Raw genomic sequence first — 13,982 nt, forward strand, 5'->3', positions numbered from 1 at the left:
CATGATGAAAGTGTGTACAGTCTGTAAAGCTTCTGTGGAGTACAGAAAAGATTTGTGTAGTTTTGATTGAGTTTATTGGACATTTATACCCTCAGTGCTGGCCAGAGGTCTCTAAATCCTGCTAATGTGGACTGCTGAACCACGTGATAGCAGCTGTAGGAATCTCATTCACAGCCTCAACATGTGTGTTCATGTAATTTCTTCACACAAATGCAACCCTGCCAAGTTTTTTTGTCCTCAAAGACGTTAAGCAGGGTCATTGCAACTGAAGTCTGCATTGCAATTGAAGGCAGGATTGTGCCATGATAACTGCACCATGTTCCTGACAAGCTACGCTGATATATCTGGGGAAGTCAAAACTATTCCTGGTTATAGATAAAGACAGGAAGAGGTTGTGAATTACATCTTCTGAATTATCACATATTCAGTTGCATTTTAACTAAAATCCTTCTCTAATTAAAAGGTAACTAAATTTTCATAAGGATATAAGGTATTCAAGTACATACAGTTTAGACTCTTGCTAATCAAATCATAAAATTGACATTTAAATATAGATTATGTTACTTGGAAAATGAGAGCAAAGCATTTTATAGTCTGCAAAATCACTTGTTTCTTCCTTCTGAGTAGTGTAGGTACAATCAGTGTGCTGTAGTGGAATATTAGCAATCCCATGCTTTACTTTCCAGTAGTGATAGCTGGGAGGTCTCCTGTGGTCTTTATACTAAGGCTTCAAGCTTCAGCTTTCATCTTAATATCTCAGCTGTCAGCCTCTTCCCAGCAATAGCTGATATCTGTTATCTACCTGGTCTGAAACAGCAGCAGGAGTTTCACATGCCCAGACCCTGGTCTGAAGCAGCAGCAGAAGTTTCATTTGTCCAGCCCCTTCCACTCTTTAGGCTCCTGAGTTTTGTTGGCAGTGAAAGGCCCTCTCCTCTCTCTGTGGCTCTCAGGCTTTGTGGTCTGCCTTGTGGCTTAGCCTCCCAAAACCCAAACAGGAGTCTTGGAGTCTGGGGAGGCAACAAGTGAGTGGTGACCGTACCCCTACCTGGGTAGTTGTTCCTGCAGAAGTTTTTATCCCTAAAACAGCCCAACTAATGAGCATTGTGGGCTAGCTGGGGCTGTGACAGGCTTCAGGGATTTGTGAACTGAGTCTGCTCATGTGCAGCCAGCTGTTAGGGAGATCAGAAAGCCTGGCTTCTGATTTGTGTTAGCAATTCTTAGCCACATAACAACGTTGTGCTTGCCAACTGTTGTATTTGGATTTCACAGTTAATTTTTTAAGTCATTTATAAAATAGCATTCAATTTTCAGCCATTTAAAGAGCAATTCAGTAATTAATTTTGTATGTGATACTGGATTTCTAGTAGCATGAGGAATTTTCAATTTTTTCTGCAATAATTCTGTATTGCATAAGTATAATGTATAAGATTTCCTCTGTATAGTTATTTCCTCAAAGCCTTTATGTTTCTCACTTTTATCTCCTTCCTTCTTCCTGTCTTCTCTTTTTGTTTCATTTTCTTATGCTCTTATCTTTTTCCATTTTTTTTTTTCTTTTTCTTTTCCCTTTTCCCTTTTCCCTTTTTTTTTTTTTTTAAGCGTTTTGTAAGTTTTCCACATGGAGGAAAGAATATCTGTTGCTACAGAAAAAAACTGAGTCATGTACCAAGCTGCAAATGCTCTTTGTATTTCTGAAATTTTGTTACAACCCCCACAAATTACTGTGAAATGCCACTTCTGCTTGAAAAAAGAGTTTGTCCTGACAATAATTTGCAGAGTAAAATAACAGACTCCATTTTATTATGTATATTCTCAAAGAGTTCAAAGCCTCTTTTGCATTTTTATCTGGAAGGAAGATCAGGCCAAAAAAAGAACACTGAATGTTCAAAAGTGTGGTGTTGGTTTCAGTGTGAGTACTTCAGCTTAAGAATTAAAACAAACAAAACAACAAAAACAAACAAACAAACAAACAAAAAAAAAACCCACATATGTGCAAAATTAACTTGAAAAGCCTGGAAACAACATTTGCATAACCTAAGGGATAGCTCATTTTACAGGCGTGTGTGGATAATCAGACAGTATTGTGGCTGAAGAGGGGGATTTGCTCTTTAAAATGCTTTGGAAGCTGGAGAAGACCTTATTTAAGTACTGCTGAAGTGGTAGGACTAATGGTTTGCCAGTGGGTATGATGCCCTATGCATTTTTGTGGGTAGTGGGAGATGCTATATGGCAGTATCCCGTGGTGCTGTTTCTGAAGCTATTCTGGAAGAGCCTAGTACTTAAACTGTTACCAATGGATAGAAATATGTGGTTTCAAGTCAGCTGATCAATGAGTAATGTCGAGGTTGCTAACAGCTTTCCCCATAAACAAAGACACAAGTGGCTTAAAAAAAGTATGGATAGGAGTTTTTAAAATATTATGCTAATGTCCTGAAAGGAGGACAGCACAAACTTATTAGTCAACTCTTTCCACTGAATTTTTGACACTGCTACTAACAGCTATTTACTTGTTCTGTCTGTTCCTTCTGTAGTAATTTCTGTGTCCCTTGAGTGGCATCCAAGGTAGCTGGGGCAAGATAGAAGTTTCAGATCTTCGAGGAGAAAGATATGAAGATCTCCTATAAAGCTGCCTTTTTTGTGTCGGTTATGATGGATTTGTCGTTTCACAGATTTGTGCAGGAAACAACAGTCGCAGGCAGAGTAAATGCCTCCAGGTTTTCTGGATTCAAAGTGGCATTACCTCTGTATACCACAAGGCTTCTCCATCATGTCTCAGAAAACAAATTCCTCATCGTTTATGTGTACGAGCTACACTCAGCTGAGAGCATACAACATTTGATGCTGGTAGGATGCAGTGGGTAGATGTTGATGCTGTTGGGACTGACATAGGGATACCAGGGTGTTTCATCTCTCTGTCCTGGTGTTCCCCTGCTGCAAAGGAAAGCAACCCCAGTTCTCTGTCCCTGGTCCTTCTGGCTATGAAAGCAGCGAACCAACAGTTTCCATCTCAGAAATGATAAAATCTGTAAGAAGAACTGAGAAGCTTGAGAACATCCCTACAACATACTTTAGTTTCATACCAGAGGCAGCACCAGTCTCGGTAAAGAAATGGAGATGTATTAGGAGTCAGTTTGGGACTTGAGTTAGAGAGACTTTATGCTAATAATGACCTTGTTACTTTGGAACAGATGACAGGGAAGTAATATAAATAGTGAGGTGAAAGGAGAGCAAGGTAATGCAACTCCTGCTGTGACTGGTAGTAGAGAACTTGCATGTGAAAGGAAATGGAAAAGTGTGGATAAGAGCCTACTGCTGTACAGTTCTCCCAGAAATTTTGGAAGTTCCGAAAAGATTTTGTCAGAGGCAACAAAGAGATTTCTGGAGGCTGTGTTCCATTTAGAGAGTGCTCCCAGATGAAGAAATTTGTAAGGAGGAGTGGGTGAGCTGCCAAACTCATAATGAATCTTTGGGTTGGAGCCAGAGGCCAGTGAGTTTGGGAAACATCTCAGAGCAAGGATGGGGCCAGGGAGTATGGGGGCAGGTCTTGGACCCGTGGTCTGTTCCACAGCTGGGAAGAGGTGGAGTCACCTGCAGGACCAAGTGCAGCACATACATGTGCCAGGTAAGGGGTACCGAGCAGTTCCCAGCACCTACTTCAGGAGCTAGGGATGGTTATATCTGAAATCCACCAAACCACCCTTTTTCATGTGTTTCAATTAGAATGAGAAAAGAGGTGGAAGTAAGCTTGCAGAAAGTATCTCACTAGAGCCAAGAAGTGCTTGGAATTATTGCTATTTTTAATTTATTCCTGGCAACAGCCACAAAATGTGTTTTCCAAACAGGAACAATGTTAAATTTACTGCTGTGTGCTTCATGCTTGAGTTTTGCTAATGAAGCTACTGCACTTTCCTAGAAGGTGTATGTAGACAATAGGTACGTATGCCTTTATTCCCATCAGAGTGTCTTACTCCCGGTGTATGTATGAAAGAATTGCAAATTTGAGTATTGTGTGCTTGCTCAATTTTACAATGAGAAGGTCAAACCTTCTGATTGAACTGAGAAATCTTTTGGAAATATCTGTACCTGTCAAACCCGATCTTTCTGGCTGGATCTTTCAGCCAGGGAAAACCACAATTCTGGAACTTTAAGAAGAAATAATTGATACCATCAGGTTCATGCATTTTGCAACAAATTTGGCAAGAGTTGTACCAAGGTTTGTAAAGAAAGAAGTTGTAAAGAAAGAAAGTTTTGTAAGAAGAAGTTTTGTAAAGAAAGAAAGGCAAGTAAGGTTGAGGGACAATGAAGTAATAAAATGACAAAGAAAGAAAGGAAATTTAGGAAGAAGTTTTATAATGTGCTAGCTGGGAGAATAGTCTTCTCCTGTTATTTAATTGAGTGAAGACTTCGGTTCTGTTATTCAGATAAAGATAAAAATCTATAAATAAACCTTGTTGTTGCTGGCAATCTCATACATGTAATTTTTGTATATACATCACTGTAGAGTGAGCTAAGAAACGCAAACTATTGAATCTTAAAATTGTCACTAATGCATCGCCTGCTCAGGCAACAATTTGTCTACGATCTCATTTTTTCTTAGCTGATCTCATCTTTCCTTTTGCTTAAATTGTCTTAGTCTATAGCAAAAGTCTTCATGGAACTAGTATTTACTTGTTATAAATTACTTTTTCAGTGTTTAAATATCTTAACACTGGTGTAGTATTTACCAAATGGAGTAATTAAGGAATTGTAAAGATGTAGGACAACAACAGAACATAAATAACTTCATTTTAAACAATCTTTTCAAGGGAGACAGCTTGCAAAAACTGTTGAAAAAAATTATCATCTAAAACTTGGATCCTCTGAGTGTGTTCAGCTTGAATATCCCAAAATGGAAATGTTAGAGGATACCGATAAATTAAATAATGCCAAGGGACATTTTTGGGCATTGGGACTCCACCATTATTATTGTTAAATTTTTAGAGCTGTCTCTGGCCCATGTTGATTAGCACTCCCCAAGCAACTTCTGTGCCTGATGCAGAGGATATGGGGGGCAGGGGTTATTCCCAGCAGGCAGTTTGCATGGAGCCACTCTGTTTTAGTGGGAAGGTGAATTTAATGCTGTGAATGTGGGGCAGCTGACCTCTGAGCTTAGTTTCGATTACTGAAAGTAACTCAATAAAATTTTCAGCTTTAGAAATATGAAGTACTCTTTTGAGCTGTACTTTATGAATCTATCTCTAGTTGGAACCCAGCTGGATTCTTCCAGGGAGAACCAAAATGTCCTTGCATTGTTCATTTGGCAGAGGTGGCATCACAGTAACTGTCATTTCTAGAGAAACTGGGTATTGAGCAGAGGAGAACGTGTTTACTCTTGACCTGACCTTTCCTTTCCTGGCCTTGCCTTGCCTTTGGATAATATATCTCACATTTTGAGGCTTTTTTTTTTTTTTTTAACTTCTGTGTTGGCAATACAAAAACTGTGCTGACTTAGATATAGGTTTCTGGATGAGTAGCTCTTCTCAATGAATGTGTCACTGCTCATAAGAATTGTAGAAGGGAGTTACTTTGTGGTTTGAAGACGTTTGCCAAACTTCTGAGAAAGTTCTCTGTTTAAACTTAAGAGCTGGTAGGAGGAAGAAGTTATAGTTTGCAGGGCAAGTGCAAAACCATGGAACTGCTAAAAGGGCATCATTGAAAGTTTATCTGAGGGGATGAGTGTTCAGATCTGTTAGCCATTACTGATTGCCACTCCTCAAAATACCACCCAACTGGAGTTTTGCTTAGTAAAAGAGTTATACTTTATATTTCATGGAACCCAGCTGAATCAACATTAATAATTACAAGTTTGTTAAAAATCCGCAGAAGGCAAAGACTTTAAATTTTTTTATTTATTTATTTTGAAATGTTTGGCATTTCTGTAGATAGAATTTTTCTATTGAAAATGGTTTTGAAATATACTATATTACATTCTTCTGCATAACTAATGTTGCACGATGGGAGGTATTTCTGGTAGTACTATCTACTAATGCTCTCCAGGTTTCTTCCCATCAAGATCCATTCCTGACTTCAAAATCAGGAACTGAGTCTCTTCAGACTGGGATCCGAATCTATACATTCAAATTGAAAATCCACCCTGAAATTCAAAAAAATTCAACAGCAAGGCTTGTGTTTTGAAATAGCAGTCATTTTGCCCTCCTCTGTCATTCCCCTCATAGGCACGCACACATTCTTGGCCTTCTTTCTGAATCTTTCTTTCTCCTTGCCCTGCTCCATCAAGTCTTATCTTAGTGTTACCTTTGTATTATAACTGTGCTGGGATATCTCATATTAGTAAAAATAATAATTAGATGTGTCATTGATCTACTAAGTTGTAAAACAGTTAATGTGTCAGGATATATGTATTCCATCAGAACTGGGATTTTTATTTTTCTGCTCAGTTTGGCTTGCATTCAACATGCTCTGATTTTGAAAGACTAAGCAACTCGAGCATATTCCTACACTTATGAATAAAGCCACACTGTAGTCTGCAGAGTAATAAATCCAAGCATTTTTATGTCATCAAAGAGCATTTTCATTCTGTGCCCACAAATGTTCTTGGTAATCTATGAAAGAGGCTTCTGAGTTAACAAGTGAGAATAGGCATCCTTCTCACCCCTTTCCTTGGCAGCAATACGTGGTTAGCATTCATCAGCAGTCACAATTGGGCTCGTGTAAAGGCTTGTGGAGAGGCAGATGTTGTTCCAATTGAGTCTTTGATTGGCCCACTTGTACTTGTGCTGTATGACACGGCCTTTAATTATACAATCAAATAACTACTTTTTCCACAGGGCATCTGCCTCACTCAGCGCACAAGATGGGTAAGAGTGTTCTGGGAATTGAATTGGGTTTGGCAGGGAGGGACGCTCCTGGTTAAGAGCACCTCAGCTTAGTAAGGTGAGGATGCTACTGCAGTTTGGTGAGTTTTCTCACTTCCTGTAATCTTTCTATTAAACCTCAATTCACTTCATATCACCATCATCCCAGGAAGTATTTTAAAGTCCTTTTAAATTTCTACCATACACAGCCTCCTTTGGCAAGGCTCATAGCTCACGTCCCTCTGCTTGCCATAAGCCTGCCATGTGCTGGCTTCCTGTATAGGAAAAGCCAGTGAACGGCCAGTCCTTATCCATTCTCACCCTGCAACTCGCATATGTCAGCAATGGATGCTGAGCAGAAGCCAGGGGGTGTACCCAGGGCCTTGGAAAGCTCGTAGCATGCCCAGAAGGGGCAGCCTTCGCTTCTGCTGTTACCCACGATAGTTTCATCTGCCCGTCTGTGCAGTTATCATAGACATACCTTGTGGTATTTCAGCTTCAGTGGCTCTTGGAAAAAAAGGCTGTGTTGATGACTGAAACAGAAAATTTCAGGAAGTGTACGAGCGGTCTTTTTTCCAAGTCAAACGCCATTGTAGAAAACTGGATTTTGTCTCTGGTGCAGCCACAGAATTTCAGTGTGATGCTGAGCTAGTCCAATAGACTCGACTTTTCCCAGATGGCCATTAATTATGTGTTTGAAATCATGGGGTTTGATTTGCAGAAGTGCTGAGCACTCACAGCTGCAGTTGACGTCATTGAGAGCTGTACTTTGTACATGCAAATTGCTCCTTAGTGCCAAGTTCCCTGAAAAATCAGCCCCTTCACGTCTTGGATCAGTCACTCCAATTAACAGATGCTTTTGACCTGGATTTCTCTGTGTCTGTTTCTTTGTTTTTAACAAAGGACTAATACCACCTTGTGTCATTGGAGTGCTGTCCCGTTAGGATTTCTCAGTTCTCAGGCACTACAACAGCAAGCATTGAAGTGCAGCCCACTACAATAATAACTATGTAATTCAGAGAGGGTTTCCGTCCTGCATGGAGTATGCGGTCAAAGTCTCAACAGTGCCTGTTCTGAGCACTGATCTCATGAAAATAATATACTCATCAAGTAACAGGCAGCTACTGCTATTCACCAGAGACCAAATTCAGATTGCCCAAGTAGCTTTAGTTCTGGCATCTCCTATTTTTCCTGTATTTTGCCAACACTTGTCAGGGTATTTGTTTAGACAGCATGTTTGACACTTCAGGTCAAGCTAATCTGATCTGCATTTCAGAATTCTTGTAAAGAATTGTTGTTTTCGTTTTGTCCTCTAGAAAATACTTGTAACAGAAAACGTCTGGATCTTGTCTTCATCATTGACAGTTCTCGCAGCGTACGTCCTTACGACTTCGAAAAAGTGAAGGAGTTCATTTTAACCATCTTGCAGTTCCTGGACATCAGTCCTGATGCCACCCGAGTGGGCCTGATTCAGTACGGCAGCACTGTCAAACACGAGTTCTCTCTGAAGACGTTCAGGAGGAAGCAGGAGATCGAGAGAGCAGTGAAGAGAATGATGCACCTGGCGACTGGCACCATGACTGGGCTGGCTATTCAGTACGCCGTCAACATCGCGTTTTCAGAGTCGGAAGGGGCTCGACCCCTGAGCCAGAACGTGCCTCGCATTATCATGATCGTGACAGATGGGCGACCGCAAGATCCAGTGGCAGAGATTGCTGCGAAAGCTCGCAACTCAGGAATCCTGATTTTTGCCATTGGAGTGGGAAGAGTGGACATGAACACGCTGAAGTCCATTGGGAGTGAACCGCATGAAGAGCACGTATTTCTGGTTGCTAATTTCAGTCAGATTGAAACACTGACCTCTGCCTTCCAGACTAAAATTTGTGGTAAGGCTTTTATACGTAGGTTTGAATACATAGATTGGAAAAAAAAAAAGAGGAAAAAAAAGTCATGCATTGTCATTTTTTTGTCCTGTGGAACCTATTCTGTTAGAATATATATGCTGAAAAAAAAGGGAGGGTAGCTAGACAGCATTCAGAACAACAATCATACATACGGGGAAAAGCTAATTCTACTGCTACGTGCCACAAAATGTGATGTAATTCCTAACGGTCATAAGCAGCGAGGCAAACACACATACCATGATTTTCCTATTCGTTGCATAACAGCAGTTAGTTTACAATCCTCTGCTATTTGAGCATTAGATAAGTTGTTTCATCTAGATTTAGATGAAAAATCCTAGAGATTTAGGAAAAACCTTTACCATGATATTATTCATTCATACCATAAAGTAAATAATATTTTAATAGGTGTTAATTTACAATAGATAAATCACTTCCATCTGTAATTCCCTGATACAAAATTACCTTTTACAAATATTTTGGCATATATAATTAATTTTATTCCAATCTTTGTACTTAATATAATGGCATGAAACGGAGGCATTTTCAGCAGAGTCCAGGGAAAGAATGCATGGTGAGACTGAATGCTCACTCATCTCTTATGATGCCTTTGCCAGGAAAGAACTGAGGCTTATTGTCAGGATAGGCTGGAGAATTTTCCTTACTTGGTCTTTTCCAAAACTGTTTCAAAGAGCAATAGAGCTCCAGATGAACTGCATCAGCACAGAACATCATCACAGACATTCATCAGATAATAGATTTTTTCCTGTTTCTTCCTTGCTGTGGTATTAGCTGGCGTAGTAAAATACATTTAAAAACCAAGAGAGAGTAAACTAAACATGGATTGAGAGTTTAAATGGAATGAAAAGCAAATGCTACAAAACTCCGTTTTACGGGATTTTTAATAGCATTTTAGAAATGAATCCAGTACAAGTACTACTTAATCTTTTTCTGACTAGGCAGTACCCAGTAAATGTATTAAAGTTTGATAGTTCATCTTAAATCCAAATACACGTGATCCTCAATAAAACCATCCCCCTGCAGATGGAGGAGTATGGAGGCGACAAGGATTGCTGCTGCCTCCTTTACTCAGTGAATGCCTCCACACCATTTGCTGTTTCAGGAGCTGAAGGTGAGATCCAAAAAAAAAAACCAACAACATCAAAAAAAATCACTTAAAAACCCAAATTCAACACAGAACTTAATGTGTTAGCATCCTGTGGATTTCATCTTAAGGAACTAAACATCAGATAGGATCCTTAATGTCTTGTTGAGTGTGGGCTGTGAAGCAGCATTCAGCTGTCTAAATTTGAAGAGAGAATCTAAGCATCTCATAGCCTGGAACACCTAGGTTCCTCCCAGGAAATGGGGTTAGCTTTTAAAAGTTCTCCCTGCTGTGGACCTAGAGGGATTATCATTGTAGCTGAGTCAAACATCTGGACACCTTGCTTCTTTCCTAGAGCAATCAAGGCACCCCTCTCTGGTCAAGTCTCCCAGCACGCAGTCTCCTAGGCTTCATGCCTTGGGAAGAGAACTTGACGCCTGATTAGTCTTTGGGTCTGGGTTGCCCTGGTGTCTGTGGGAATGTGCCTTCATGGTTCCCATGAAGATAAGAGAACTTGGCCAAGTGATGAAGCTCAGTGGACAACATAAAAAGTAAACTGAATTAACCACTGTTTCCCATGGATAGCAGAGATGTCCCAGACCTTAGCAACTAAATTCTCAGAAGAATCCATTTAAGCTGACTGGGCTTCATCCCCTGCTAAGTCAGACTGCAGTTGCTGCCTCTGGCTCCTAAAGATTCAGTGGTGTCAGACATAGCAGTTGAGACCAGGGGATCCTGGGGGCCCCTTTTTATTTCTGTGCAGCAAGGTAAAGGAGAAGGAAGCAGTATCCTGGGAAATCAGAGGCATGAGGAATGAGACAAAAGCTGGAAACTCAGAATGGAAATAGAAGAGGGGACAGAATCCAGGAATGGAGATGTAGAATGAATAAAAGAGGAGTGAGAAAGACAAAGAAGTCAGGCTGGAGCCATCAGGAGTAAAATAGTCTTTATTATTCTCCTGAAAAGTGGATAATGGTGTCATCCCCATTTCACACTGGAGGAATGGAGGCACAGAAACAGGGCTAAAACTATCAAGACCGTCCACTAACTTTAAATCTTTGACTCAGTGCATTCAATGGTCTGATTTTCTAGATCATTTAGCATTTTAACATAATAGAATATATGCTTCACTTGCAGCTGAAAGAGGTCCAGCAGCTTTGTATTTACACAGATAAAATACTTGAGGAGTTTTGTTATGGCAGGATATGAAGAGTTCAAAAAAAGCTGATTGGGAGATTTGGCAATTGTGGTGGTTTGTATATTAGTAATAAATGCATAACTCTGGCAACCATTCCCAAGACTGGATACATAGCATGTATCTCAAAAAAAACCACTTTTTTTTCATAAGTTCCACACGTACCACATGTTATTTTTTAGGCTTCTGTTGTAGCTACTAGATTACCATTGAATATCTATTCCATAAATTTTGGTGTTTGTCAACCTAGCACAATAAGGAGCACATCAATCCCTAACTGTTATTGAGCAGAATATATTATTCTCCTCGCATTGTTCTCTGAGAAGTAATTCACCTGCTCATTATAGGAATGACATACGAGCAGTGCTCTAGCAGAAGGAAAACATCAATGAGATTTAGTAATTCCCCAAAAAGTGCTGATATGGGGAAAAATAGTTAAGTAATGAATTTGACAGAATAGGCTCACTATTCTTTTTTTTTTTCTTCTTCTTCCTGTCTCAGTCTGTTGCATTTTACTAGTTGCTATTAGAGACATAAAATATAAACAGATAAAAAAATAGTCAGGAAGAGTTATACGCTAGCATGTAGCTCAGCTCAGCTCCTCCTTACTGAGTCTTGGAGATGCTTCACCTCATTATAGTCATACATTGCCCATACATTCCTCAAAATTAATAACTAAGCAAGCAAGATTCTTCATTGAGTTGTTTTCCAGTCATTCTTCTTTCGTATTGTGCTGTGGGGTTATTTTCTTCATTCAGGAAATTAAATGTTCTCTAGAACAGTTTGTACTTGAGTTACACTTATTTTCTAAATTTGAATGTGGTAGGTTTGTTTCATTGTTTTCAGGGAACCACCAAGTAATTAGTGTTTCCAGATACTCTGTTGTAATTTTTTTGGTTTGTTTATATCTCCATTCCACATGTAATTTCATGTCCAAAATCATGCCACCAACATCAGCTAGACAGCTAATATATAAATTCCTATTTTTGTTAGGAATAGACATATAACACTGTTTGGTAAACCTACACTCAAATGTAAGTTTAAGCTTCCATTTTTGTGTTGACTGTTGAAATTTAATTAGAAATTTTTAAATGGCTTTGGTAAAGCTTTTTAAACCATATATTATTTAGTTGTGACGCGCAGTTAATAACCTCTTACTTTTTTCTTTCAGTTCCCCATATGTGCAGTATAGTTGAACATCGCTGTGATCACTTCTGCATAAACACCCCTGGCTCCTATGAATGCAGATGTAAACAAGGATACATCCTGAATGCTGACCAGAAAACTTGCAGCAGTATGTTATCTTTTTAACTTTTCTCTTTCGTGCTCCCAAAAAGCACTTAACATCCCATGCTCTTTGAGCTGGGTTCATAAAGGACTGAGCTCAGTATGTAATTAATGCTAATCATTGCAAAGAGTCCAAAAATGTAAAGTCGTATTTCTTTTGCCTTTTTTTTTTTCTTTTTGTAAATGAAGTTTTCATAAGCCTTTATGAAATACATCAAGCTAATTTTTATACATGACTCTGCAGAAGTAAACTGTAACTACATGAAGTTGCTTTTGAAATTTATTGGTGCAATAAGATCAAGAATGAAACAACAGTCAAAGAAGGAACTGTTTCATCATCCCACATGAAGTGAGTCAAACTAATTTAGTAACCTGTCTAGATAGCAACCAATACTAAGTGGTACAGAAAGGTGGAATAAACCCCATACTGGAGAACTGGGAAATAACATGCCATTCTGGAAAATTCTTCTCAACCTCTGCTTGAAGTCTAGCCTTAGGACCTTTAAAAAAATAGTTTCAAAAGTCTTGCTTATGCTCTCATTTTCTTTTTTAAAAAGATCAACTTTTTCAAGTTTAAGTAATTGTCTTTAACTATAGTTTATAGTAACAAACTGTACTTCCGTTTAATTCTGATCTTTGTAAGCAGTATTTCTTTTGTCCATTTTGACTTGCTTCCTAGTAATTAACAGCAGACTACATAAGATGGGTGTGCCAAATTTATTTCTGTATCCACCATTATTTTAAAGCAATTGTGGGATACTGTTTTTTACCACTTAGGGAAAATGCACTTACAGTTTCTTACCCCACAACGCTCCATGGATTCAAGCCAAATTTGCCAAACTGATTTTAGCCAGAAGAATAATTTTGGAAAATGTTTTTTCAAAAAGCTGGAGGAAACTGTCATGGTGAGAGCATAGTATGTCCCCATCATAATAGATAATTTAGAAGTGAGGTGAAGGATGCATGCTCAAATCCTGTTCTTGTGTTTGGAACTCATATGTTCAGCATCTTAAATAATCTGCTAGTTTGGGATTAGAGTTTTTTGTTGTTGTTGTTGTTGTTTTTTGGTCTCCCTTGCTTAGTGTTGTATTTTACATCAAATACTTGATGACCACTGAAACAATGGGAGTATGTTAGTATCTGGGAGGACTCTGCTGCTTGAAGATTAGAGTCCTTACATCTGCAACAGGACACAGTTTCAGTCAGAGCCTTAGCAAATAGAAATGGGGACAAAAGGATGTCAGCACTGGAGTGATGTGGGCATTTTTGCCAGTGTGTGGGAGCGTGTTCAGACCCCTTGACCCAATTGGACACTCCTTTTGAATTGTTCACCTCCCATGCTGTTGAGCTATGGGATGAGCTAGATTTAAGAATCTTTGTTTTCATTGCCTTTCTTACCAGCATCCCTTACTAAATGTAGACATTTGTCATATGCATGTGTGAATTATAGAGGAATACTTAGTATTAAATTTAACACTTTATTCCAGGTTTTGTATCCTCAAGAAGAAGAAGAAGAAATCAATCTGAAATATATTCTAATATTACTTGGTTTAGCAGCTAAGCCAAGACAAGAACAGTGACAAGAACAACTTTTAACACAGCCTATTCTCTATGCTTCTGCACATTTGTTGTAGCTCTCCCAA

At 39.1% G+C, this 13,982-nt stretch overlaps 1 protein-coding gene across 6 annotated transcripts in view; it reads left to right on the forward strand.

The window, feature by feature from the left end:
* Nucleotides 1-13,982, forward strand: part of MATN2 (matrilin 2) — a 68,795-nt gene that overhangs the window by 13,794 nt on the left and 41,019 nt on the right. For all 6 annotated transcript variants that reach the window (XM_048068700.2, XM_048068697.2, XM_048068698.2 and 3 more), the window contains exons 3-4: nt 8,168-8,737; nt 12,224-12,346. In XM_048068700.2, coding sequence (XP_047924657.1) covers nt 8,168-8,737; nt 12,224-12,346 — 693 coding nt within the window. The remainder of the gene's footprint in view (nt 1-8,167; nt 8,738-12,223; nt 12,347-13,982) is intronic.

This window comes from Anser cygnoides, chromosome 2, assembly GCF_040182565.1.
Source record: "Anser cygnoides isolate HZ-2024a breed goose chromosome 2, Taihu_goose_T2T_genome, whole genome shotgun sequence".
NCBI classification, from domain to species: Eukaryota; Metazoa; Chordata; class Aves; order Anseriformes; family Anatidae; genus Anser; species Anser cygnoides.